General features: G+C 42.4%; 1 protein-coding gene across 5 annotated transcripts in view; it reads left to right on the top strand.

Moving 5' to 3' along the window:
- SLC38A1 (solute carrier family 38 member 1) overlaps nucleotides 1–26756 on the top strand; it is a 75834-nt gene that overhangs the window by 29041 nt on the left and 20037 nt on the right. For all 5 annotated transcript variants that reach the window (XM_055581659.1, XM_055581632.1, XM_055581642.1 and 2 more), the window contains 2 exons: nucleotides 1412–1487; nucleotides 1776–1891. In XM_055581659.1, the coding sequence (XP_055437634.1) occupies nucleotides 1412–1487; nucleotides 1776–1891 (192 nt within the window). The remainder of the gene's footprint in view (nucleotides 1–1411; nucleotides 1488–1775; nucleotides 1892–26756) is intronic.

The following is a 26756-nucleotide window of genomic DNA, read 5'->3' as shown; positions in this document are numbered from 1 at the left end:
AATCACTGCAGCCATGAAATTAAAAGATGCTTACTCCTTGGAAGGTAAGTTATGACCAACCTAGATAGCATATTGGAAAGCAGAGACATTACTTTGCCAACAAAGGTCCGTCTAGTCAAGGCTATGGTTTTTCCAGTGGTAATGTATGGATGTGAGAGTTGGACTGTGAAGAAAGCTGAGTGCCAAAGAATTGATGCTTTTGAACTGTGGTGTTGGAGAAGACTCTTGAGAGTCCCTTGGACTGCAGGGAGATCCAACCAGTCCATCCTAAAGGAGATCAGTCCTGGGTGTTCATTGGAAGGACTGATGCTGAAGCTGAAACTCCAGTACTTTGGCCACCTCATGCAAAGAGTTGACTCCTTGGAAAAGACCCTGATGCTGGGAGGGATTGGGGGCAGGAGGAGAAGGGGACAACAGAGGATGAGATGGCTGGATGGCATCACCAACTTGATGGACATGTGTTTGAGTGAACTCCAGGAGTTGGTGATGGACAGGAGGCCTGGCGTGCTGTGATTCATGGGGTCGCAAAGAGTCGGACATGACTGAACGACTGAACTGAACTGAGAGTGAGGGATGTAAAAAGGAATGAGGCAAAGTGTCTACCCTTGAAGCACTTTTAGTTTATTAGGTAAAACAAGAATGTGAGCAACTAATCCTGACAAAAATTAAAAGCAGCCATGAAATTAAAAGATGCTTGCTCCTTGGAAGAAAAGCTATGACAAATCTAGACAGTGTATTAAAAAGCAGAGACATCACTTTACTGACAAAGACCATAATGTCAAAGCTATGGTTTTTCCATTAGTCATATACGGATGTGAAAGTTGGACCATAAAGAAGGCTGAGCACTGAAGAATTGATGCTTTTGAATTGTGGTGCTGGAAAAGACTCTTGAGTGTCCCTCGGGCAGCAAAGAGATCAAGCCAGTCAATCCTAAAGGAAATCAAGCCCAAATATTCATTGGGAGGACTGATGCTGAAGCTGAAGCTCCAATACTTTGACCACCTTATGTGAAGAGCTGACTTATTGGAGAAGACTCTGATGCTGGGAAAGATTGAGGACAGGAGGAGAAGGGAACAACAGAGGATGAAATGGTTAGATGGCATCACCAACTTAATGGGTATGAGTTTGAGCAAACTCCAGGAGATAGTGAAGAACAGGGAAGCCTAGTGTGCTGCAGTCCATGGGGTCACAAAGAATGGGACACAACTTAGTGACTGAACAACAAAAACAGTCCTGACTGAAAAAAAACGAAAACAAGTCAGTGAGAGCAGTTGGATAGGACTATAAACTCGTAGATAACGGATTGATAACTTTTCATGCATGATGTTTTGGTAAATAATAAATCATTCAGTCATGATGTTAAGCTCCAAGTCATTATAATGAGATTAAATCATTATGCCTCTCTTTACAGCAAGTTTATTTCTGATCGTGAAAGTAGAAGAAGTCTCACCAACAGCCACTTGGAAAAAAAGAAATGTGATGACTATGTAAGTGTCATTTTAATAAAGTTTGCTTATTTTTTAAATTACAATAATTGCAACAGATGTTTTTAATTCATCCAGCATGGTACCAAAAGCATAGCTATTTACTCACCAAGACTTTCCTTGGAGCCTGTGTACTGTCTCCTGAAACCCATTTGAAAAAATAAGTAGACCACGAAGAAAGAATTCATTGAGTTTCATTTCCCTGTTGGTTCCTGATAGTGCTTTAAAGGCTTTGGAGTGATGATCTTTCTGGAGGACTGTTTTGTTTAGTGTGACTGTTTCTCTGTTCAGATTCCAGGAACAACCTCCTTGGGGATGTCTGTTTTTAACCTAAGCAACGCCATTATGGGCAGTGGGATTTTAGGACTCGCCTTCGCCCTGGCAAACACTGGAATCCTACTTTTTCTGTGAGTGTTGACACAGCCATACTTTCCATTTAAAAACTGTATTTTCTGTATGCTTCTGTTCATACCCAGAATACATTGGAAATATTTTTAAATGGTTCTTACTTCTTTTTATGTTTTACTAGCGTGACTACTTTATAGTGCCTACTTTTGTATTGTTTGTTTGAATGGTTTTTTCCCAAGGAGCACCTAATGTTTGTACAGCTAAAAAAATAGAAAATCATTTTATTAATCAAAAATACCAAAATAAGTACTTGTGAAAAGTATAAAAGATTTGAAAATAGCACTTGTATTTTTGGACACTTGACTTGTCACTTTAAATCTCAGCTAAATGGTGAAAAAACTAAGAGGTGTTTAATCCTTCCAGTCAGCACTTTGGTATTTGAATTGCTGTGGGACATAAACTATATCCAAAGGTAACTGCAAATTTGTTTGTAATAAATATTCAAGAAGCACAGAAGTTTTCAGTGTTTTAAAGATGAGAAAATAGGGTGTACTTTCTCCCTGAGATTCAGTGAAAAGAAAATGGACAGTTTTCTTTCACAATAAGGTCATCTCAAACTGTTGAAGAAGACTTTCTGCAAATGTACAGAGGGCTTAATTTCAGTTGGAATGAGACGGCAGATCATAGCAATCATCGTTTATACCAGGAAAATTCCTACCCAGTCTGATTCCCCTCTCGCACCTCAAAGGAGTATCAGTGGTGCTTTGCCTGATGAGGCTGGTACAAAATGCCCTTCTCCTGGGATCTTGTCTTTTTGCCCCTGATGGCGCTCCCACTCTTCACTGGGTTTGCCCAGTAGTCCTCATTGTTGTATCCATCATTTCTTTGGAAGCAGTTCTGAAAAGACTACTAACCCTGCAATTTGTGTTTATTTCTTTAGAAAGGCTTAGAAAACTGACAGAAGTACATTGCTACCCATCCCACTACTCAGGCATCAGAAATGCCCATCCAGGCTGTGCTGTAGGGATTAATATTCTTACTTTTGTGTGTAAACCCATTAGAGGTGTCCTTCCTAGAATCAGAGCAACTCTGTGTAGGACAGTGAATCTAATATGTTGCCTTCCTTTTGTCGGCCTAATTCAGGAAACCCTCTTCTCTTTATTGCCCAGACTGAATCTTTCTGGGTGGTCTTTCTGTGGATGTATATCTTGAGCCAAGTGCTAGGTTTTAAAATGACAGAAGTTGAACAAAATATTTCTATGGTGATATTTTTTTTTTGTATACGTGAAACTCTGACCCTGTGAGGATGCCATAGATGGAGTTTGAGTAGCTGTTACTTGTGATTTTCAATGCGTTGACATGAAACGCCTGACTGCTAGTTTCTCCTTCTAAATGGTTATGTAGTCCAGCAAGTAACTTAGCTACTGTGAGCTGGAATTCCCTGTGCTTTGAAGCAAGAAAATTGCGCTAGAAAAAAAATCTCACAACCCTATTTACCTCCAGAACCCTATAGTTCTGTGACAATTTTCAGTTATTCCAAAGCTGGAAGTAAGTTTGATTCAGATGTAAGTGTTTCACATTGATTTCTTTCTTTTTAGCTATTGTAATATACAAAGTGTCAATTCTTTAATGAGGATAATGAGAAAACTCTTGTGGCTTATACTCTATGCCAGGAACTACTCAGAGTGTTTTAAGCTGAGTCCTGACGAGTCTATGAGGCAGGTACTACTGTCTGTTCCCAGTTTCAGAGATAATGGAACTGGTGCTTGGAGAGTAGACTTTTACTCTGGAATCTCTCTTTGCCACCATCCTGGTAATTCCTTCCTCCTTTCTTCTCTGCTAGATCCTTTGTTCCCTGCATTTTCATTTCTTGCTGTTTCTGGATTTACTTCCTTTTTGCTGCTGAGAAAGGGTAAATAAAAATAAAATTTCTGAGATCTTCATATCTGAAAAATATTTTTATTTTGCCTTCATCGTTGATGGGTAGTTTGGCTAGATATAAACTCTCTATTGGCAGTCATTTTCTTTCATAACTTGGAAGGCATTGCTTCATTCCTTGCTAGTTTTTTTCTGTTATGAAGTCAAAATGCTTCTGATTCCGGATCTTTTATATATAGCCAGGGTTTTTGTTTTTACTTTGTCTTTCCTGCAAACTTGCCAAATCTCTTTGTTCCCAATGTTCTGCAGTTTCACAATGATGTGTCTTGCTGTGTATCTCTTTTCATCCATTGTCTCAGGCAACTGGTACAGCTTTTCTTTTAGAAATTTATGGTCTTCAGTTCTGGAACATCTTCTTACATGTTGTCTTGATGAATTTCTTCCTGCTCTTTCTCTTTTTCTCTCTTTCTAAAACTGTTACCAAGATTTTAGACCTTCTGGACTAGCCCTCTAACTTTTTATTCTTTTCTTTATTTAATTTGTATACTTTTTCACTGTACTTTCTGGGATATGCCATCAAGTTTTTCTCCAACTCTTTACTGAATGTTTTATTTTTTCTTATTTTTTATTTACAGGAGGTTTTAAACATTCTTTGAATGTTCCTTTTTTAATATTATTTTATTTCTGTTTTATGATTTCATTGTTTTCCCTGAGGATTCTAGTGATCATTTTTCTCTGTTATGGAAAATTTCAAACACCAAGTTCAGTTCAGTTCACTTGCACAGTCATGCCCGACTCTTCATGACCCCATGAATCGCAGCACGCCAGGCCTCACTGTCCATCACCAATTCCCGGAGATCACTCAGACTCACTTCCATCAAGTCAGTGATGCCATCCAGCTATCTCATCCTCTGTCGTCCCCTTCTCCTCCTGGCCCCAATCCCTCCCAGCATCAGAGTCTTTTCCAATGAGTCAACTCTTCGCATCAGGTGGCCAAAGTACTGGAGTTTCAGCTTTAGCATCATTCCTTCCAAAGAAATCCCAGGGCTGATCTCCTTCAGAATGGACTGGTTGGATCTCCTTGCAGTCCAAGGGACTCTCAAGAGTCTTCTCCAACACCACAGTTCAAAAGCATCAATTCTTCGGCGCCCAGCCTTCTTCACAGTCCAACTCTCACATCCATACATGACCACAGGAAAAACCATAGCCTTGACTAGACAGACCTTTATTGGCAAAGTAATGTCTCTGCTTTCAAATATGCTATCTAGGTTGGTCATAACTTTCCTTCCAAGGAGTAAGCGTCTTTTAATTTCATGGCTGCAATCACCATCTGCAGTGATTTTGGAGCCCCCCAAAATAAAGTCTGACACTGTTTCCACTGTTGCCCCATCTATTTCCCATGAAGTGATGGGACCGGATGCCATGATCTTCGTTTAGAGACTCTAAAAGCTTCCCTTCTTCCCTTTATCTCATGACCTTGCTTGTTTAGTCAGCCCCTTTCCCAGGTTGTCTTGAAGCAAATCCAAGCCATCATTTCATTCAAAAATATTTGTGTATTTCACTAATATATAAGGGCTGTAAAACATAACCATAATATGTCATACCCCCCAAATTAACCATAGTTCCTTAATATCATCAAATATCAAAACTATATTTAAATTGCTCTGATTATCTCATTAAAAAAAAAACAATTGGATTGTTCACATCAATACTCAAATAAGGTCCATACAGTATGAGTGTTTGGTATGTGGTTTAAGTCTCTGAGTCTGTAGGCCCCACATTCTCTTCTGTTCTCTTCTGTGCAATTTATTTGTTCAAGAAACTAGGCCATTTGTCCTATAGAGTTTCTATAATCTGAGTTCTGCTGATGATTGTACTCTTGTGATGCAAGTTGACTTTTCTGTTTTGGACTCTTTCATTTTAGAACCTTTCCTTAGATGTCAGGTTGTCCCTCTCTGTCTGCTGTATTCAAGAATTGCCAGGGGGTGAGGGGAGAACAAGGCTAATTGAAATCTGGTATACATGAGTGGGGCTTGTTGGAAATAGCTTAACTAAAGATGCTGTCAGTAGCCCTTTTCTTGGGGAGCCAGCCATGTCAGTTTCTCCTTGGCTGTTCACATCACTCAGAGATCTTCCTGTAAGGCCTGGACATTGCTGCCGTCTTTCTTGGGACCAAGTAGAGGGAAATGGCTTGGGGGAATATCTCTGTGCATGTGCACCCAATCCTGGTTTTCATTGCAGTACCCCTCCCCCACAAATTGTGCTGGGTCTCTCACTTGGAGACTTACAGTTTATACTCTTCAGAGAATATATTTATGTATCTTTTGCCTATATGGGAGAGGAGCAGTCAGCTCAATTTACAGAGTAGATACCTGGTCTGAGGAATCTAGCTATTTCTTGAAGTTTTACAGATCCTCTTTATTTAAGCTCATCGTGTCCATTGTTGCCCACTTCCAGTAATGCCCCTAGGCCCTTTCTCTGGTGTAAACTGGCTTGGCTTTCTCCACTGCAAATTTAACTTTCAGATCTGTCTGCTTTCCAGCTTCTGAAACTTTGTAATTGTCTCTTCTCTCCTATTCTTACTATCCTAGCAGTTTTGTGCCTTTAAAAAAAATCCCTTTACAGGTTTATTGGAGCAGGGGAAGCCGGAGTAAATTCCAGCGTTCCATCAACCATTCCTGAAGTGTGGTTGATTTTTAGTTACACTGGTTCAGGGAGAAGTCTTGTCTCATGACTCTTCAGTTTCTTATTGAGGCGAAGACTTAGATAAAGGTGACTTTTATAGTTGTAGGAAGATCTCCTCTGGATAAAACCATCATAGGTTGGTTGGTTCTTTGCAAGATCCATGAATAGCCAGCACCACACACCAAATCTTCAGGGTAAAGCCCTTGAAGGTAGTTGTATAGAGACCCAAACTTACAAGTTTTTCCCAGAAGGCAGAACTCTCCTACCTCAGAACAAGGGTTCACTCTGTGTTGTAAAACCAGCTGCTCCCACAGCTGCTCAAAGCCAAGAAGCAGTTGGCAGGATGAAGATAATTCATGTGGTACAGGGCCCTGTTCCAGACTCTTATTGGCCAACACCGAGAAGGAGTCCAAGCCTGCCCAGGCTTCTTTAGAAAAGCAGCTGGGAAGGCTCCTCTGTGTCTCACTGAGGCTGGGTGCCGAACTCTTCACTGGGGTCATCTGGAAACTTGCTGGGGTGATTGCTTTTTCTTGGATGAGATTGGGGCTTATTTGGGGGACCTGACTATAATGGCTATCATTCATGTTTAAAGCACATCTGATTCAGTGAATTCTGCCCTATTATAAGAATACTGTGAGGATTTGTGTTATCCAGAGCCTTTCTGAGGCCTTATATTGGCATCTTAAGAAACAGGAAATATGGTCATGGGGACTCTCAGCTTACAGTTGTTCTGAATGTATATGTTCTTTGTTAAAAAAAAAAAAATAATGGGGCTGTTCCCTGAAGCAGCAATTTGGGGATGTGCTGAGGCACAATGTGAAAGTGTTAGTTGCTCAGTCGTATCCAACTTTTTGCAACTCTGTGGACTGTAGCCTCTTTCTGTGGAATTGTCCTGGCAAGAATACTGGAGTCATTGCCATTCTCTTCTCCAGGGAATCTTCCCTACTCAGGGACTGAACCCAGAACTCCCACATTGCAGGCAGAATCTTTACCATCTGAGCCACCAGGGGAGCCCATCAAAGTAAGGGTGAGATGCTCCTATCTAATTGAGTTTTCCTAAGAGTGGGGTCCAAGGGAAAGGCAGTGGATGCTGAAGAAATCTCTCTGCACTGTATCCTCCTCCTCTCTTACTAATCTCTGTGCACAGCTTCCCCATAAGTTCATTATAGCAAAACTAGGAATTAAAAGTAAATATTCGCATGGAACAATGATGGCTTTTGTTTTGTTTGTTATTTCACATTCAGTTCAGTTCAGTCGCTCAGTCATGTCCGACTCTTTGTGACCCCATAAATTGCAGCACGCCAGGCCTCCCTGTCCATCACCAACTCCTCGAGTTTACTCAAACTCACATCCATCCGGTCTGTGATGCCATCCAGCCATCTCATCCTCTGTCATTTCCTCCTGCCCCCAACCTCTCCCACCATCAGAGTCTTTTCCAATGAGTCAACTCTTCGCATGAGGTGGCCAAAGTACTGGAGTTTCAGCTTTAGCATCATTCCTTCCAAAGAAATCCCAGGGCTGATCTCCTTCAGAATGGACTGGTTGGATCTCCTTGCAGTCCAAGGGACTCTCAAGAGTCTTCTCCAACACCACAGTTCAAAAGCATCAATTCTTCTGTGCTCAGCTTTCTTCACAGTCCAACTCTCACATCCATACATGACCACAGGAAAAACCATAGCCTTGACTAGACGGACCTTTGTTGGCAAAGTAATGTCTCTGTTTTTCAATGTGCTGTCTAGGTTGGTCATAACTTTCCTTCCAAGGAGTAAGCACCTTTTAATTTCATGGCTGCAGTCACCATCTGCAGTGATTTTGGAGCCCAGAAAAATAAAGTCTGACACTGTTTCCACTGTTTCCCCATCTATTTCCCATGAAATGATGGGACCAGGTGCCATGATCTTCGTTTCTGAATGTTGAGCTTTAAGCCAACTTTTTAACTCTCCTCCTTCACTCTCATCAAGAGGCTTTTTAGTTCCTCTTCACTTTCTGCCATAAGGGTGCTGTCATCTGCATATCTGAGGTTATTGATATTTCTCCCGGCAATCTTGATTCCAGCTTGTGCTTCTTCCAGCCCAGCATTTCTCATTACCATTTCCCAAAACAGGAAAATTGCATTTTCTGAAGATTTCTATTAAAGACCTACATTTTATAGAAAATTAATCTCTGAAGAGCATGTCATCTCACTGTGCCAGGTTAATGAGAGGTTAATTACACTATATAGAAGCCGATAAAGTAATAAATGCTTTATATTTTTCCTTAACTTCTTAGCATGTATTATTATTTTAATCATGTAACCTTTAAGTTTAAAACCATGAAAAAGAAGAATGTAATTCATGATATTCCTAGGAGCTCAAAGAGATATCACAGTTTATTGTAAACACTGAGTTTGTAAACTATCTGTTCAAAATGATCATTGTGAAATAACATTATAATCTGTGTGGAATAATAATTTAAATTTTATTTTGGTTGATTATTACTCCTGCATATTTTTGGTGTTTTCCATTTTCTGTCTCACTTAGGTAGTGGTGATGAGAATAAAAAGGATAATGTCTAAAAGCACACTTTGAAAAGTGACATGCAAGAAAACATGTATTAATTAGTAACGACCCCTTCAGGCTCCTTTAAGAAACTAATGAGTGTGCGCATAGACGGGCAGGAAAGAGAGAGAGAGGGGGAGATGGAGAGATAACCAGGAGTGCCTGGTACATAGTAACACTATGTACTAAGCATTTGCTAAAGTATTAACTAGGTAGCTACTAAATAGTAGGTAACATTTGTTGAACGGTAACTATATATATCATATTATCTCATCGAATCCCCACAGCAACACTATGAAGTAAATATTACCCCCATTTTAATGATGAAGTAACTGATGTTTAATAACACCTTAGAAAGTAGGGAAGCCAGAGTTGCATTCAGAATCTCTTGACTCTAGAACCTGAGTGACCTAAAACACTGTACTGCCTTTTAGTGATGCCTTCAGAAGCCAAACTTACATTATTAATGTACTTCTTGAGACAAATCTTATTCTTATCAATGGGTACTTGCAAGTTAATCCCTTATCTCTTGAAAATCACCTTGTAACATCAGTCAGTATTCTTGAACTACTTTACTGCTGTTCCACCAAGAACCATCACCCACCTTTTTTGTAATGAAGATAGTTCAGGAATACCAAGGATACCAAATTATGTATCAGGGGTGGTTAAATTCCTGGTCTCAGCAAGTATAGTACATGCCTCATGTGTTCAGTCACCTAGTCATATCTGACTCTTTGTGACCCCATGGACTGTAGGCTGCTAGGCTCCTCTGTCCATGGGATTTCCCAGGCAAGAATACTGAAGTGGGTTACCATTTCCTCCTCCTGGGGATTTTCCCAGTCCTAAGCTGGGTCTCCTGTGGCTCTGTACTGGCAGGTAGATTCTTTACCACTTGAGCCACCTGGGACACCCTATACAAGCCTCAAGTATATTGTAAGACCAGTAGGCTTTGTGAACTGCTTCATATTTGTCTTTATCTGTATTTGCCTTTGCCTCATGTACTATTTAAGATTGCTCACTGCCCTTGAACCTAATTCCTTCCAGGACTTTAACTAAATTTTTTGTAATTAAGAATTGAAAACCAAGAAATAGCAAAGTCAAATAACATCAAGGTCATTATTAGGGAATTGGTTAAATAACCATAATTGTTCCATGAAATGGAAAATTCAGTTCAGTTCAGTTCAGTCGCTCAGTCGTGTCCGACTCTTTGTGACCCCATGAATCACAGCATGCCAGGCCTCCCTGTCCATCACCAACTCCCGGAGTTCACTCAGACTCACGTCCATTGAGCCAGTGATGCCATCCAGCCATCTCATCCTCTGTCGTCCCCTTCTCCTCCTGCCCCTAATCCCTCCCAGCATCAGAGTCTTTTCCAATGAGTCAACTCTTCACATCAGGTGGCCAAAGTACTGGAGTTTCAACTTTAGCATCATTCCTTCCAAAGAAATCCCAGGGCTGATCTCCTTCAGAATGGACTGGTTGGATCTCCTTACAGTCCAAGGGACTCTCAAGAGTCTTCGCCAACACCACAGTTCAAAAGCATCAATTCTTCAGCGCTCAGCCTTCTTCACAGTCCAACTCACATCCATACATGACCACAGGAAAAACCATAGCCTTGACTAGATGGACCTTTGTTGGCAAAGTGATGTCTCTGCTTTTGAATATGCTCTCTAGGTTGGACATAACTTTCCTTCCAAGGAGTAAGCGTCTTTTAATTTCATGGCTGCAGTCACCATCTGCAGTGATTTTGGAGCCCCAAAAAATAAAGTCTGATGCTGTTTCCACTGTTTCCCCATCTATTTCCCATTAGACTACTATTTAAAAGAGTGAAATAGACTTATATGTCCTGCTATGGAGAAATTTTCCAGGGATGTTATTATGTAGAAGCAAACTGAATATTGGGTGGAAGTGAGCATGGGGATAGATTGAGTATATGTACGTATATTACATAGACTTTGTGGGGAAGGTTCACAAGAAAACTGTTGACAGTGGCTACTTTGGGAGTGTGACACAGGGCCTAGGGGTGGAATGGGAGTGGAAAGTTTACACTCTTTAACGTATCTTTTTCACCATATGCTTTAGGGGAAGAAATTAGTTAAGAAATTGTTTTTTAAAGAACTTAAAACTACTGCAATGAGACTTTTTCTCTTACCTTCAGAAAACTTGAGAAAAAAAAAAATTCAGCGTGATTATTTAGACCACAAGAGCTAGAATGAGCCATCAGTACAGTGCCACCTGCTCCAATCTGCATTTTCCCTTCATCTCCCTGCAGACTGCCTCTGCATCAGCCACAGAGGCCACCAGGACTGTGCGCATCACCTTGGCCTTTCCACTACCCAGTGGGGGCCACCCCACTCCCGTACCATCCCTGTGCTTCTGAATCCTGACATTCCTCTAAGACCCAGGCCAGATGCCATCTCCAAAAAGGTTTCTCTGATCCTCCAAGATGGAAGGATCTCCCTTTCTTTTTTTTTGGTGTAGCCTTTATAGCAAATAGCACTTCCATTATTTAGGGCTTCCCAGGAGATGCAGTGGTAAAGAATCTGCCTGCCAGTGTCAGAGACACAAGAAATATGGGTTCAATCCCTGGATTGAGAAGATCCCCTGGAGTAGAAAATGGAAGCTCACTCCAGTATTTCCTAGAAAATGGACAGAGGAGCCTGGTGGGCTACCATCCATGGGCTCTCCCAAGAGTCGGACATGACTTAGCAACTCAGCACAGCACACATACTTCCATTATTTAGGCATATATATTCTGTTTCCTGTTGAGCACTGATCCCTACAAGGGCAGGATTAATGTCTAATTCTTCCTTATTCTCCCCCTCACCACAAAATCCAAAACAGTGCTTGCCTATGGCTGATCTCAATAAAGTTTTCCTGAAATGAATGAATGACTATGTGAGAATTAGCTTAGTCTTACAAAGGCTTTAGGGCAAACAATGTCCCTTATAATTTTGCAAACTTATCAGAAGGAAAAAAGTCAACTATGAGATTTAGTTCACCCTCCAATTTTAAGCAGGCTGTGGAGATGTAATGAAAATTAGAGAAGGTTAGCAAGGGACTCACCACCCTTTGGTTACTTTCCTGGGAATGCCTCCTTCATTCAAAAAATCAAAATAGACACTGTTAAGAATTACTGTATGAGGTTAGCACTGCATTGCTAAAAGGGCATTTATTGCTAAATTGCTGTTTGCAGAAAGGACAGTAATTTTCATTGTTAGTTTACAGCAATTACCTTCACTTTGTGGTGGATTGTTTGTTCCAATTGTAGGTAAAGTCCCTCTCTTAATATTTACCTTTGTAGATGGTTATCACTATCCTACCACCAAAAAGATGCAATACAGTATTGCCTATAATCACAGTGTTTGCAAACAAATCAGTAAATAGCCATTCAGTAAAGATAAATCTAAAAAATGAGGAATGCTATAAGCCAAGATCAGACTACCAGATGCCTTCTCTAGTGTTTTACAATTCAGCCCGCATAAGGGGTAGGCAGAAATGGAATTAGAACAACAGACTCATCAACACATTGCCCTAAATCCTGTTCATATATTACGGTTATTTGATCATTACTGTTGTGTCACAAATATGGGCTTCTTGTTCTATCAGGAGATTTGCTGTCTTAAACAACTGCCTCAGCATAGCTCTCTGGAGTCTCTCAATCTTTTTCTGCAAATTTTACCAAATTGGAGTGAGGTTGCAGTGTACCTTTGCAAATATTCTGCATCGTCTCGAACTGTCATTGCTTTATTACTTTAGATACATTCCTAAAAGTTTGAATCATACCCACCAAAGATGATAATTTCGCTCTTAGCCATAACAAAGATGGTCTGTGTGATATTTATCAAGTCATTCCTGGTAAATGTTGAGTTGTCTTCTCTGGGGGCTCTGAAGCAGGCAGTTCTTGGCCTCCTAAGGAAAGACCAAATTGGATGTTGTGATATCAAAACAGGCACAATAAAGAGGAAGTCAATAGGAAATGCTGCTCTTCTGATGATCGTAGGAGGTCCCTGGGTGGAGGCTCACTCATCTTCCATCTTGTCAGTCACTTACTTGTTTTCAAAATTCTTTGAGTTATGGTCTCCGTTCCTTAGAAATGATTTGAAGAGAAAATTGTTGTCCTTCAGCTGGCAGCAAATATCAATGGCCTCAGAGTCTCTTGTTTGGGAATAATGATACTGGAAGGGGAGCAGTGGTACATTCAGGCTTGCCAGCATTTGGAATACATGTAGAAAGGACAGCGGCAGTGCCCTTGAACTCTATTGAAATTCACTGGATGAGGAAGCTTTTCAGAAATGGGGAAATAGGAAAGGGGTTAGTGTTGTGCTAAAAATGAGTGCCTATTTTGTAAACAGAAGGAGTTGGCAAGTATAAGAGATCGGTCCCACCCACAGTTTTTAAAAATTGAGCAGTTATGCTTCGTTGATGAATCATCTGAGATGTGTCTGATAAGGGCTTCCAAGAAGTCGATTCTCTTGGCCCCAGAGATATAGGAGTGGTGTGCGTGTGAGTGTACACGTGTGCATAAACATGCAGCACGTACACTGAGTCTTCACTCAGATCTTCCTATGCTGAGTTGCATCCAGAGCCCTGGTGCTACCCAAGGGCAGCAGTGTGGCCCCATTTTGGAGCCCTGTGTTTTTCTTAGTCTGCATGAAGCAGCTTAACTAAACTGTCTGAGGTTTTAACAGTACTATTCATGGCCATGATGCATAGAATGCCTTTAACGTTTACTCTTCTGGGTTACAGTAAGACAGATGTGTCACACAGTAGGTCCAAGCAGTCCAGAAATTTGGATTTTCCAGAGTAGCTTGAACTCACAGAGTAGCAGGTAGTTTAGTAGATTGGAAAACTGCCCTGGCGTGGGCCAGTTAGTCTGGCTTTGTTCTATGGCCCCAGGCTTCACCTTTGGTCAGGCACTCTGTATCAGTGATCTACATCTGTATCAGGGTCAGCAAAGTATAGTCCACAGACAAAAGCCACCTGCAGCCTCTATTTGTATGGCTTGCTAGACGAGAATGGCTTAAATTTTTTTTTAAGGGTTAAAAAATGAAGATACCTATAAAGTATGCATTGTTTCATGGAGTCTTTATAACAATTCTATTTAGCATCCCATTTTACAAATAAAGAAGCTAAGATTTACAGAGGCTAAGTAACTTTGCCCAGGATGACACCAGTTGGGAGTGGGAGAGGGGACGGGAGGGCAACGATGATGTATTCCTCTTAACTCACCTTAAGTGTATGGGTTGTTACCTTGGAAACAGAAAAAGCATGAATTGAGCCTGTATTCCACTATTCCTACTGGAATGGAAGTCCACACAGCCCATTAAGTATAGCAGGTTCCTTTACCTAATGGTTATATGGAATTCTTTCATCACTCACGGGTCACATCTTTAGAGTGTAATAAAGGAGGCATCATTTTGAAAGGTAAGGATCTAGGTTTGAGGAGAAGGAAAGCCAGTGATCCTTGTGGAATGGAAGGAGAGGAAGGAAGCCATTTCTCAAGTTAAAAGCTCACAAAACCCACAGCCTTCTATCAGTAACTATAGTCAAAAAACAGGAAGTGGTGCCACATGGCTTTCTTGCTGATACAACTTCCTCATTTAAACTCAGACCTCTTCCTAACTTTCTTAGCTTCTCAAAAGCATCAACTAAACTGATAAACTCTATTTCTATCTACGTAAAAACTTCTCTCTCTTTAGGATTATATTAGATATTGTTTGATTTGATCACCAGTGAAATACATTCCTTGCCTTAGACAAAACAAATGACCTAATCAACAGTGACCAGTACTTTGTTTTGTCTAAGGCAAGGAATGTATATCACTGGTGATCAAATCAAACAATATCTAATATAATCTTAAAGAGAGAGAAGTTTTTAAAAGAGATACACAGATAGAAATAGAGTTTATCAGTTTAGTTGATGCTTTTGAGAAGCTAAGAAAGTTAGGAGGAGGTCTGAGTTTAAATGAGGAAGTTGTAGCCACAAGAAAGAAAGCCTGTGCTACCACTTCGTGTTTTTTTTTGCCTGTAGTTGTAACCAGTCCATTCTGAAGGAGATCAGCCCAGGATTTCTTTGGAAGGAATGATGCTGAAGCTGAAACTCCGGTACTTTGGCCACTTCATGCGAAGAGTTGACTCATTGGAAAAAACTCTGATGCTGGGAGGGATTAGGGGCAGGAGGAGAAGGGGACGACAGAGGATGAGATGGCTGGATGGCATCACTGACTCAATGGATGTGAGTCTGAGTGAACTCTGGGAGTTGGTGATGGACAGGGAGGCCTGGCATGCTGCGGTTCATGGGGTCGCAAAGAGTCGGACAGGACTGAGCAACTGAACTGAACTGAATCAACAGTGAGGCTAGTTTAAGAGAACCTTTGCACCACAGAATTTAGATTTGCCTACAAGAAAAGTAATGGAATTGTACAAATAATTGATCCTCACCTGTTTCCTGCCCAGCCTTTAAAAACCATCCCTTTAATTCTCTTGTTCACTTTGTAAATATTACAAATAATCACATGCTACTAGATCCTCGTGTGCTGGTCTTCTGACCCTCAGAATGTTGAAATGTAATCAGGATGTAGTGACTAAGAAGTCCATTTTGGGACTGAATAACTAGATGTTTCTGCTCTTTTCCATAAGTATTTCATGAGTTCCTTAAATTAAATGGGAATTATATTAATAAGCTTTGGGCTTAAACAGATACACACCTCCCAAAAAAGGGTTTGGAATAATGATGCTGGCATTTGAAAGATTCTTTATATTTTTTATTTTAATACTACTATTGTAAAAGTAAGATAATCATTAAGGCCTTTTTGAAAATGTATAAAATATTAAAAAATCACTCAAAGTCTATTAAAACAAGCTCAATTATTAATACTTGGACATATTTTAATCTAAGTTTTTTGTCTTCTGCTAGGCTCTTGCTTTTCACACAGGTATTCTTCTGTGGACATTTGACTTTGGCAGACAGTAAAGCATAGTGGATAAAGACTCTGGAGTTCGACTGCCAGAGTTTGAGGGCTACGATGCTGGCTTTGTGACCTTGGATAAAATATTCAATGTCTCTGAACTTTAGTTTCCTTATCTGTAAAATAGGTAGTAATAGTACTATTCATAAGTAAAATACTGTAAAAAGTGTTTAGTGTGGGCCTGACAGAGTGAATATTTAAATTTATTGTTCTGTTCAGTTCAGTTGCTCAGTCGTATCCAACTCTGTGACCCCATGGACTGCAGCACACCAGGCCTCCCTGTCCATCACCAACTGCCAGAGCTTGCTCAAACTCAATGTCCATCGAGTTGGTGATGCCATCCAACCATCTCATCCTCTGTCATCCCCTTCTCCTCCTGCCTTCAATCTTTCCCAGCATCAGGGTCTTATTGTTAATATAAATTTATTGTTAGCAGTGATCAACAAAGTGCTTAATTATGCCGAATTCTCATTGAAGTAAATGAAAGCTCTAGGAGGTGCATTTGTTATGTAAAAAATAATTTTGAATTTTTCAAAATATTTAAAAAATCCTCATGAATTAGAACAGCTTGTCCCTCTCTCCTGATTTTCAGGCGTGTATTCTTCCATTTAAGCTCTCATCAAAAAATACTTCTTCTGTGTGCCCTTTCCTCTCCACTTAAGCCTCTCCCACTGGCATCACTACACAGACCAGAAACTATACTGCACCACCCACTATGCACGTACCCACTAGACACCCTGCTCCAGACCACAGCCTCCTCTACTTCCCTCCAAGGGCTTCCCTTTGGATACTCCCAACTGTGCCTTGTATGTCTTTTAAAACCTCTGTGCTTCCTTCCCTGTCCAGCTTAGATGTCACAGCCCTTCACTTAAACTCCTCACTTCCCCACACCTGAAATTCCCTTCCTCCACTGGTGCTGTATCACAGTATCCTGGAAAAGCCCTGAACCTGAGCTCCCTGACCACACAAATGAATGACATTTCAAATTCACCTCATTGGGCTCTCCAGCCCTTCCTTCATCCCCAGCAGGCACTCTGCTCTCTTCAGCAGTATTTTAAAATATGGATGTGAGAGTTGGACTATAAAGAAAGCTGAGCACAGAAGAATTGATGCTTTTGAACTGTGGTGTTAGAGAAGACTCTTGAGAGTCCCTTGGACTGCAAGGAGATCCAACCAGTCCATCCTAAAGGAGATTAGTCCTGGGTGTTCATTGGAGGGACTGATGTTGAAGCTGAAAGTCCAATACTTTGGCCACCTGATCTGAAGATCTGACTCATTTGAAAAGACCCTGATGTTGGGAAAGATTGAGGGCAGGAGGAGAAGGGGACAACAGAGGATGAGATGGTTGGATGGCATCACCGACACAACGGACATGAGTTTGGGTGGACTCTGGGAGTTGGCGGTGGACAGGGAGGCCTGGCGTGGTGCTGTTCATGGGGTCGCAAAGAGTCGGACACGACTGAGTGACTGAACTGAATTCACGTCATAGAGATATTTCTTATATGAAGAGTTGAGGGTGGAGTGAAAGAGTGAGGAGAGTCAGTGGAGATGAGAGGTGAATGAGAAAATGGGGAAGGTGGAGACAGCCTTGAAATGTGGAAGAAAGGTGGGAGGTAGAAGAGAGCTTGGGAGAGGCCAGCATCACAGGGAAGGACTGAAGAGATGATTGGCCAGGAAACAGAGCTTTTCCTACACTTTGTTCAATTCCCTTGTCCTCGGGTTTTACATTTTCTTGCAAATATTCTGCCTCAATCAGCATCTCTGTCTATGAGTCCACATAGACAGTGGACTGTCTATGATAGTGAGGGGCTGCAGTTTGGGGGGATACAATGTTAGATAAAAGCAGGATGAGTAATAAAGACCACTTTCTCTCCAGCGAAGGAGTTTTCATGTGGACTATTCTAATGATGAGGATGGCAAAAGTTTTATATTTTTTAAGGAAATAATTCATTTATTCATCAAATATCTATTGGTACATTTTATGTGCCAGACACTCTCCCAGGCACTGGGGATATCAAAGGATATAGAAACAGAGATACCTGCATGATAAAATAACGTTAGCATGTCAGAGTATTTTTCAATTCAAGAAAGCTTTCGTGAGCACCAAGCCACAGAGCACTGGTGCTCTCGCTGCACCTCAGGTGCCAGCACACATGCACAGAGCCCCACAGCTCAGAGACACGTGCGGGCAGAGCAGAGAGGCGTCCGCAGCCGCCTGAGGCCTTAGTGTAGGGATGCTAGTAAGATCACTCTTTCCTGAGTGACTTGGTCTGAGAGAAAAACACCAGCTTGTCATTCGGTTCTTAGGCAGGGGCTCTCCAGATCTCACAGGAAGCTGGTGTTCTTTTCTGGTGAGGAAAGAAGAGGAGCTACAGTAATGATTCACCTAGTAATTGCTTACTTTCACGGCCTCCCTTGTGATAAGACAGAGCTGTTCATTCCTCCCTTCTAGCTCTTCTTCCTTGACCTTGATGTTCTCCCAGCCTCTGCCTTCTCAGATGAACAGCCCCTACTAGTGTAGAATGTGGTTAGTGAATTCTTCCTCTTGGACACCCTTCCAGGAAGGTGCCCTGGCCCTGTGTTCCCAGAGGAGCACTGCGGGCCAGTGCAGACCCGACTCTGCGTGGCTCTGGACGTCGGGCCGCCAGAGCTCTGCCGAGATGCCTGTGTCCACCCTTGGTTACCCCTATGTTCCCTTTTCTTCTCAAAGCAGAACTGAAAAGAGACAGATTACCAGAAACCTAGCTTTTTCCTAAGAACCTGCAGAAAGGGCAGTGCCCTAAGGTTGGGAGTGCAGGCGGAGGACAGGCCAGCTGAAAATAGGCCCCAGATCCACTTTCCTAGGACCAGCTCAGCTCCTTGTTTGGGCTGAAGTGACTACAAAAAGGAAGATAGTAACTGTGCTCTTAAGGTTTGGGTTGGAGGACTAGGCCTAGGAATTGACAGGCTGATCACAGGGTTTCAGCCTGTCTCAGCCAGGTGTCAGGGTCTCTCAAACAATCTCAGGCCTAGCCCTTGTCTCCAGTCACAGCACCTTGACAGCCAAGACCTTTACTTGGAAAATGCAGCTTCGCACCCCCATCCCCGACCCCCACACCCACATCCACCCCTCGCAGTTAGGTGTGGACACCACTGCTCCTTGCTGAGCTGGCTTGTGGATTTGTACTTCAGAGGTACAAAAATAGTTGATATAATAAGTCACCAGCCTGAAATGCCATCACCTGGTAAGAAATAAATCAGGCATCTTTGGACATTATTTTTTTAAAAGGTTTTATAATCTCATCCAGGTTTAGATAGAAGAGGGGGGATTATATAGTGTGGTCAACCTCAGGGCCCCTTTGGAGGAAAGGACATGGCAGTTGGGGAGGGGTGTGAAGTTAAAAATAATTTAAAATATATTTATCCTAGTGAAGTAAGTCATGCCCTAATACCCTTAGGAAGTCAACCAAAGGAAACAGACAGGACTCACTTTCACACTGAGAGTCGCTCAGGGTCCCACAGGAATGGCATTGGTTCAGTTGTAAATGTTTCCCTTCAGCCCAGTCTCACCTGGACAGTGGTGGGGTCCGTGTCCCAGGTAATCACACTGAACACCTGCAGACAGTGTGGAAGGTGATGTGGTGGCGCTGGTTCAGAGGTTGTGAGAAATAAACACTGAGATGGACGTGCCAGGGGACCAGAGCTCGTAGCTTTACATCCTGGCTACTCTAGGTGCAGTCCATGGACCAGCGGCATCAGCTTACCTGGGAGCTTGGGGAAAATACAGAATCTGACGTCCCATCCCAGACCTGCTGACTAAGAATCTTCATTTTAACAAGAACCTAAGGAAATTCAGCAGAGAAGGCAATGGCACCCCACTCCAGTACTCTTGCCTGGAAAATCCCATGGACGGAGGAGCCTGGTAGGCTGCAGTCCATGGGGTCACTAAGAGTTGGACACGACTGGGCAACTTCACTTTCACTTTCCACTTTCCTGCATTGGAGAAGGAAATGGCAACCCACTCCAGTGTTCTTGCCTTGAGAATCCCAGGGACGGGGGAGTCTGGTGGGCTGCCGTCTATGGGGTCGCACAGAGTCGGACACGACTGAAGTGACTTAGCAGCAGCAGCAGCAAGGAGATTCAGATAGACTCGAAGCTTGAGAATAATTGCTTTAAACTCAGGCAAGGGAGAGGACAAGGAGAGTCATGCTGGGAGGGTCAGTAAGGGTTCTGTCTTTTTTGAGAGAAGTGGGGCCTGGATGAGTTGAAAGCCCTCACCTGCGTGGCAGCCTTGAACACCCCCATCTGAGCTATTTCTGGATACACAGTGGTGACGGCTGCTTCATCTTCACCTCTTTCAAGGGCTCTGATGCTCGGTTGGAGGATGTCATATGATTTCTTGTTATATAGCTGGGCTGTTAAAAAGATAGTTTCATCTGCCTTAAAGTGTTGTTAGGTTGGGTTTTATTCTTTTTTCTTTTTTTTGAAGGTATAACTTATAAAATTCCTAATTCAAATTAAAGGATGTAGGATTGGATGAATTTACTCAAATACAGTTGTGAAATCACCACTACAGCCATGGTATAGAACATTTCAAGCATCTTAAGTGTTGGTTCCATTTATTGTCACAGCTTTCTATTTCATTGGCATAAAATACTTTTAAAAATGAAAAATTTTAAAACAGCCATATAATCTTTGTATATATTATAGAAGAATAAAGAATCACAGTCCTATAAATGTTTCAAACAATGACAGATAAATATTTTTAAAATAGACGTTTAGGTGTTCATTGTTTAACGTATGAGGCAAAATTTTCTTGCAGCAAATAGAGGAAAAATGTCTCTGAATATATTGTCAGAGGACTGAAAATGGACAAATTTCATCCCAGGTTTCAAAAGTGGTACTCTTGCATGGAAAATCCCATGGACGGAGGAGCCTGGTGGGCTGCAGTCCATAGGGTCGCTGAGGGTCGGACACGACTGAGCGACTTCACTTTCACTTTTCACTTTCATGCATTGGAGAAGGAGGTGGCGGCCCACTCCAGTGTCCTTGCCTGGAGAATCCCAGGGACGGGGGAGCCTGGTGGGCTGCCGTCTGTGGGATCACACAGAGTCGGACACGACTGAAGCGACTCAGCAGCAGCAACAGCAGCAAACATCATTCCAGAGCAAATTACTAAATAGCTTATTTATGTGCAATTACTGCAGAAAATATTGCTCCATGGGCCAAATAAGTATGTCCTAAATAGTCATGCTTAACTAACTTATCTTTTGAAGAATGAACTGGTAACACAGGGAATACTTCTCAGTACTCTGTAATGACTTACAAGGAAAAGAATCTTAAAGAGTGGATATATGTATATGTATAACTGATTCACTTTGCTGTACAGTGGAAATTAACACAGCATTGTAAATCAACTATACGCCAATAAAAATTTTAAGAAGAGTGAACTGGCAGGTCACAGGACTGGCTTAAACAGAGTGTACCTTGATTTTTGTAAGATATTTGGCAGAATCTCATGTGACTTAAAAATGAGATTCTAACCTTTGTAAAGTCACTTATTCTTAGGTAAGAGTCTGCTATGTCCTGTGTTTGATATTATAAGTATAGGTAAATAGGACAGGCCATGAGTGCATGCTTAGTCACTCACTCGTGTCTGACTCTTAGTGACCCCATGGATTGTGGTCTGTCGTGCTTCTCTGTCCATGGAATTCTCCAGGCAAGAATACTGGAGTGGATAGCCATTCCCTTCGCCAGAGGATCTTCCCAACCCAGGGATTGAACCCATGTCTCCAGCATTGCAGGTGAATTCTTTACCATCTGAGCCACCAGGGAAGCCCTAGGACAGGCCATGGCTGTGAATTAAACCATCAGGGCCTGTCCTACAGTCCAGTGGTGGAGACATATAGTAAAGCAATAAAACAGATTCCTCTGGCTGCTGGATCCAAGAAAATCAAGAAAAAAGAGACATAGAGATTATCCCAGCTGCCCAGAATTTAAAGATGCTAGTGGCTTGGATTTGAGTAGTGGATGTGGAGATAGGAAAAAAAAAAAAGAAGTGTATGGATTGGGGTTATATTTTGGAGGCCAAGAAAATCAAGAAAAAAGAGACATAGAGATTATCCCAGCTGCCCAGAAATTAAAGATGATAGTGGCTTGGATTTGAGTAGTGGATGTGGAGATAGAAAAAAAAAAAAGAAGTGTATGGATTGGGGTTATATTTTGGAGGCATAAATGATCAAACACTTGCCAATAAATTAGACACGAGGGACGAGAGAGTAGATGAGAAGTCAGGGGTGATGTCTACTTGAAGCAGTTGTCTGGACAAGGGGCCACTTTCCAGACGGTCTTGTTCCATTCAGCGTTAGAACCACACCCAGGATGAAGCTTGAGTTTTCTTGGGTGAAGACTTGGATGAAGGCAGACTCAAGATAGGAAGCTGGATGAGGTAATTGATACATAAGTAAAAAGGATCAGCAATTTAAAAAATATTGGGAGACTGGAAAGATAAAAGGTAATGAAAATAAGTGCAGACCCTTATACCTGACTTTTCAAAAAGTGCACAGGATGGAACCAGGAAGACTGGCCTAACAGCAGTTCCTACCAGAAACTCAATAAAAATGAAAAGTGTGACCTGCTTCCATGAAAATGAAAACCAAAATAGGTCACCTTAAAAGAAGCAGGGTGTACAGCACAAATTAATCATCTTATTGTGCTTTGCACTTTTTGGACCAAAACTAATGTGAGACCATCATGTACACAGCCATTAAAAAGGATGGATGAACAGCTGAAAGTACTAGAGATGTTCAAGTCAACGAGCACCGTCTTAAAATGAGCATTGTAAAATGAGCACCGTCAGATGGACTTTGAGATAGAAGAGGGGATAGATTTCAAGTCGATTCAAGTAGGTCCGGAGGGTAAAATAGGGACCCAGGATGAAGCTAGCAGCACTGCTTTCAGCTCAGCCTCAGTTCCACTGCACAGCACTTCCAGAACCAGGATGGGTTGTACTTGTGTCTCCTGACAGGAGACCTGGCAGACCTACAAGCCTTTGTGTTGGCACAGAGCAGAGAGGTTTCCCATCCTGGCTGAAAAGCTGGGCAGGGTAGTCTCTCAAGGTCTCTCCCGAGTCCAGGGGTCTAGAATTCTGTTTCCTAACCAGAGTTCCAGGAAAACATCTATTTCTGCTTTACTGACTATGCCAAAGCCTTTGACTGTGTGGATCACAATAAACTGTGCAAAATTCTGAAAGAGATGGGAATACCAGACCACCTGACCTGCCTCTTAAGAAACCTATATGCAGGTCAGGAAGCAACAGTTAGAACTGGACATGGAACAACAGACTGGTTCCAAATTGGAAAAGGAGTACGTCAAGGCTGTATATTGTCACCCTGCTTATTTAACTTCTATGCAGAGTACATCATGAGAAACGCTGGGCTGGAAGAAGCACAAGCTGGAATCAAGATTGCCGGGAGAAATATCAATAACCTCAGATATGCAGATGACACCACCCTTATGGCAGAAAGTGAAGAGGAACTCAAAAGCCTCTTGATGAAAGTGAAAGTGGAGTGAAAAAGTTGGCTTAAAGCTCAATATTCAGAAAATGAAGATTATAGCATCTGGTCCCATCACTTCATGGGAAATAGATGGGGAAACAGTGGAAACAGTGTCAGACTTTATTTTTTGGGGCTCCAAAATCACTGCAGATGGTGGCTGCAGCCATGAAATTAAAAGATGCTTACTCCTTGGAAGGAAAGTTATGACCAACCTAGATAGCATATTCAAAAGCAGAGACATTACTTTGCCAACAAAGGTCCATCTAGTCAAGGCTATGGTTTTTCCTGTGGTCATGAATGGATGTGAGAGTTGTACTGTGAAGAAGGCTGAGCGCCGAAGAATTGATGCTTTTGAACTGTGGTGTTGGAGGAGGACTCTTGAGAGTCCCTTGGACTGCAAGGAGATCCAACCAGTCCATTCTGAAAGAGATCAGCCCTGGGATTTCTTTGGAAGGACTGATGCTAAAGCTGAAACTCCAGTACTTTGGCCACCTGATGCGAAGAGTTGACTCATTGGAAAAGACTCTGATGCTGGGAGGGATTGGGGGCAGGAGGAGAAGGAGACGACAGAGGATGAGATGGCTGGATTGTATCACTGACTTGATGGACGTGAGTCTGAGTGAACTCCAGGAGTTGGTGATGGACAGGGAGTCCTGGCATGCCACGGTTCATGGGGTTGCAAAGAGTCGGGCACGACTGAGCGACTTATCTGATCTGAACCAGCCTCTTGGTTCTCAGGGGACACAAAATCTAGTGGAATGTCCCTGCACCGTGTTTACAAAGTATCGCTGATGCATGAGGGTTCTCAGAATTCCTGACCACATTCTTCACAAGACTGACCTCGCTCCACTGTTTCCCCAGGGCCTGTGTCCAGTCATGTTCTAGATCCTCTCCTCTTCAAGGCTGAACATCAGTTTGGACTGTTCATACCTTGACAACTGCCTGGTGCTGAGGTTTGCTTCTCATTGAACAGGTCTTTTTCAATGATCAGCTTTTGCCCCAGCCATATGAAAACTTTTGGTCAGTCATTAGTAATGTGAAAGGTTTCCCAGGAAGAGCAGTGGTAAAGAATCCACCTGCCAGTGCAGGAGATGCAAAGAAACGCAGGTTCAATCCCTGGGTCAGAAAGATTCCCTGGAGTAGGAAATGGCAACCCACTCCAGTATTCTTGCCTGGAAAATTCCATGGGCAGAGGAGCCTTGTGGACTGTAGTCCACAGGGTCTCAAATAGTTGAACACGACTGAGCGACTGAGCATGCACACACACAGCAGCACGAAAGCTTATATGACAGCCAGATGAAATGGAAGACACAAATCACTTCTGTTGCTCTTAGTTCAGGAATACCGGCTTATGTTTCTCCTCCAGGAAACCTAACTATATGTCCAGATGTTTACTTGGACAAATAAGGGCACAGTTATGCTCAAAATAAATGTTCAAATAAGTCATTTTTGTATCTCAAGTCATTCTTCCTGGTCTGTCTTTTAGACGTCAACTCCCGCTGGAGCCTCTTAAACTATTCTGGGATCTGTGGTAACTAATTAGATACCTTATCACTTCTTCTAAGAATCTAAATAGGGAGGTGAATTTTTCTAAATCTTAGTCCCATTAGTGCTAGATTCTGTTACAGGCTAAAGCAGTCTTAGAGTTTTAATATATACAGAAGGTGCCTCTTAGTGACAACTTAGAAAAAGCTTTTTGCTTTATATTAGCTTTCAGTCTTGGAAGGGAAGATGTATGTGTTGGAAGGGATGGAGAAAAGGGTCTTCAGGGATTGGCTGTCAGACTTACTATGGGGTCATTTGGTTGGAGGTGTGGCCTGATGGCTCTCAGACATGGGAGCAAGGGGCTTGTCATCACTGTGGGATGACCTCAGTTTGCCAGTGTTAACTGTGGGGAAGAAGATAGCTGAGTTTCCTGCTAAAATCTTCCCTGATCAACCCTTTCCTCCCACTTGGAAAAGAAAAGGAAGTGATATGCATGCGTGCGTGCTCAGTCACTTCAGTGGTGTCTACTCTTTACGACTCTGTGGACTGTAGCCCTCCAGGCTCCTCTGTCCATGGGATTTCCCAGGCAAGAATACTAAAGTGGGTTGCCATTTCCTTCTCCAGGGGATCTTCCCGACTCAGGGATCGAACCCAAGACTCTTGAATGTCCTACGCTGGCAGACGGGTTCTTTACCACTGGTGCCACCAGGGGAAGCCCTGATACAAGTGCATCATCTCCAAAGAAAGTCCACCCGAAAGAAAGGCAAAGAGGCTTCTGGTACAAGAACACCACATGGTCCTAGCTGGGGGAACAGATGTTTCCTTAGAATCTTTCTTTTGCTACTGAAGACCCAGTTCTTCCGGGCTGAGGGCCTTTGGTTAACCATTAGGTTCAGTTCAGTTCAGTCGCTCAGTCGTGTCCAACTCTTTGCGACCCCATGAACCGTGGCATGCCAGGCCTCCCTGTCCATCACCAACTCCCAGAGTTCACTCAGACTCACGTCCATCGAGTCAGTGATGCCATCCAGCCATCTCATCCTCTGTCGTCCCTTTCTCCTCCTGCCCCTAATCCCTCCCAGAATCAGAGTCTTTACCAATGAGTCAACTCTTCGCATCAGGTGGCCAAAGTACTGGAGTTTCAGCTTTAGCATCAGTTCTTCCAAAGAAATGCCAGGGCTGATCTCCTTCAGAATGGACTGGTTGGATCTCCTTGCAGTCCAAGGGACTCTCAAGAGTCTTCTCCAACACCACAGTTCAAAAGCATCAATTCTTCAGCGCTCAGCTTTCTTCACAGTCCAACTCTCACATCCATACATGACCACAGGAAAAACCATAGCCTTGACTAGACGGACCTTTGTTGGCAAAGCAATGTCTCTGCTTTTGAATATGCTATCTAGGTTGGTCATAACTTTCCTTCCAAGGAGTAAGCATCTTTTAATTTCATGGCTGCAGCCACCATCTGCAGTGATTTTGGAGCCCCAAAAAATAAAGTCTGACACTGTTTCCACTGTTTCCCCATCTATTTCCCATGAAGTGATGGGACCAGATGGCATGATCTTCGTTTTCCGAATGTTGAGCTTTAAGCCAACTTTTTCACTCTCCACTTTCACTTTCATCAAGAGGCTTTTGAGTTCCTCTTCACTTTCTGCCATAAGGGTGGTGTCATCTGCATATCTGAGGTTATTGATATGTCTCCCGGCAATCTTGTTTCCAGCTTGTGTTTCTTCCAGTCCAGTGTTTCTCATGATGTACTCTGCATAGAAGTTAAATAAGCAGGGTGACAATATACAGCCTTGACGTACTCCTTTTCCAATTTGGAACCAGTCTGTTGTTC

The sequence above is a fragment of the Bubalus kerabau genome, chromosome 1, assembly GCF_029407905.1.
Source record: "Bubalus kerabau isolate K-KA32 ecotype Philippines breed swamp buffalo chromosome 1, PCC_UOA_SB_1v2, whole genome shotgun sequence".
Classification (NCBI taxonomy): domain Eukaryota; kingdom Metazoa; phylum Chordata; class Mammalia; order Artiodactyla; family Bovidae; genus Bubalus; species Bubalus kerabau.
The sequence above is the reverse complement of the archived record's forward strand: the minus strand, read 5'-3'. Positions and strand labels throughout refer to the sequence as shown.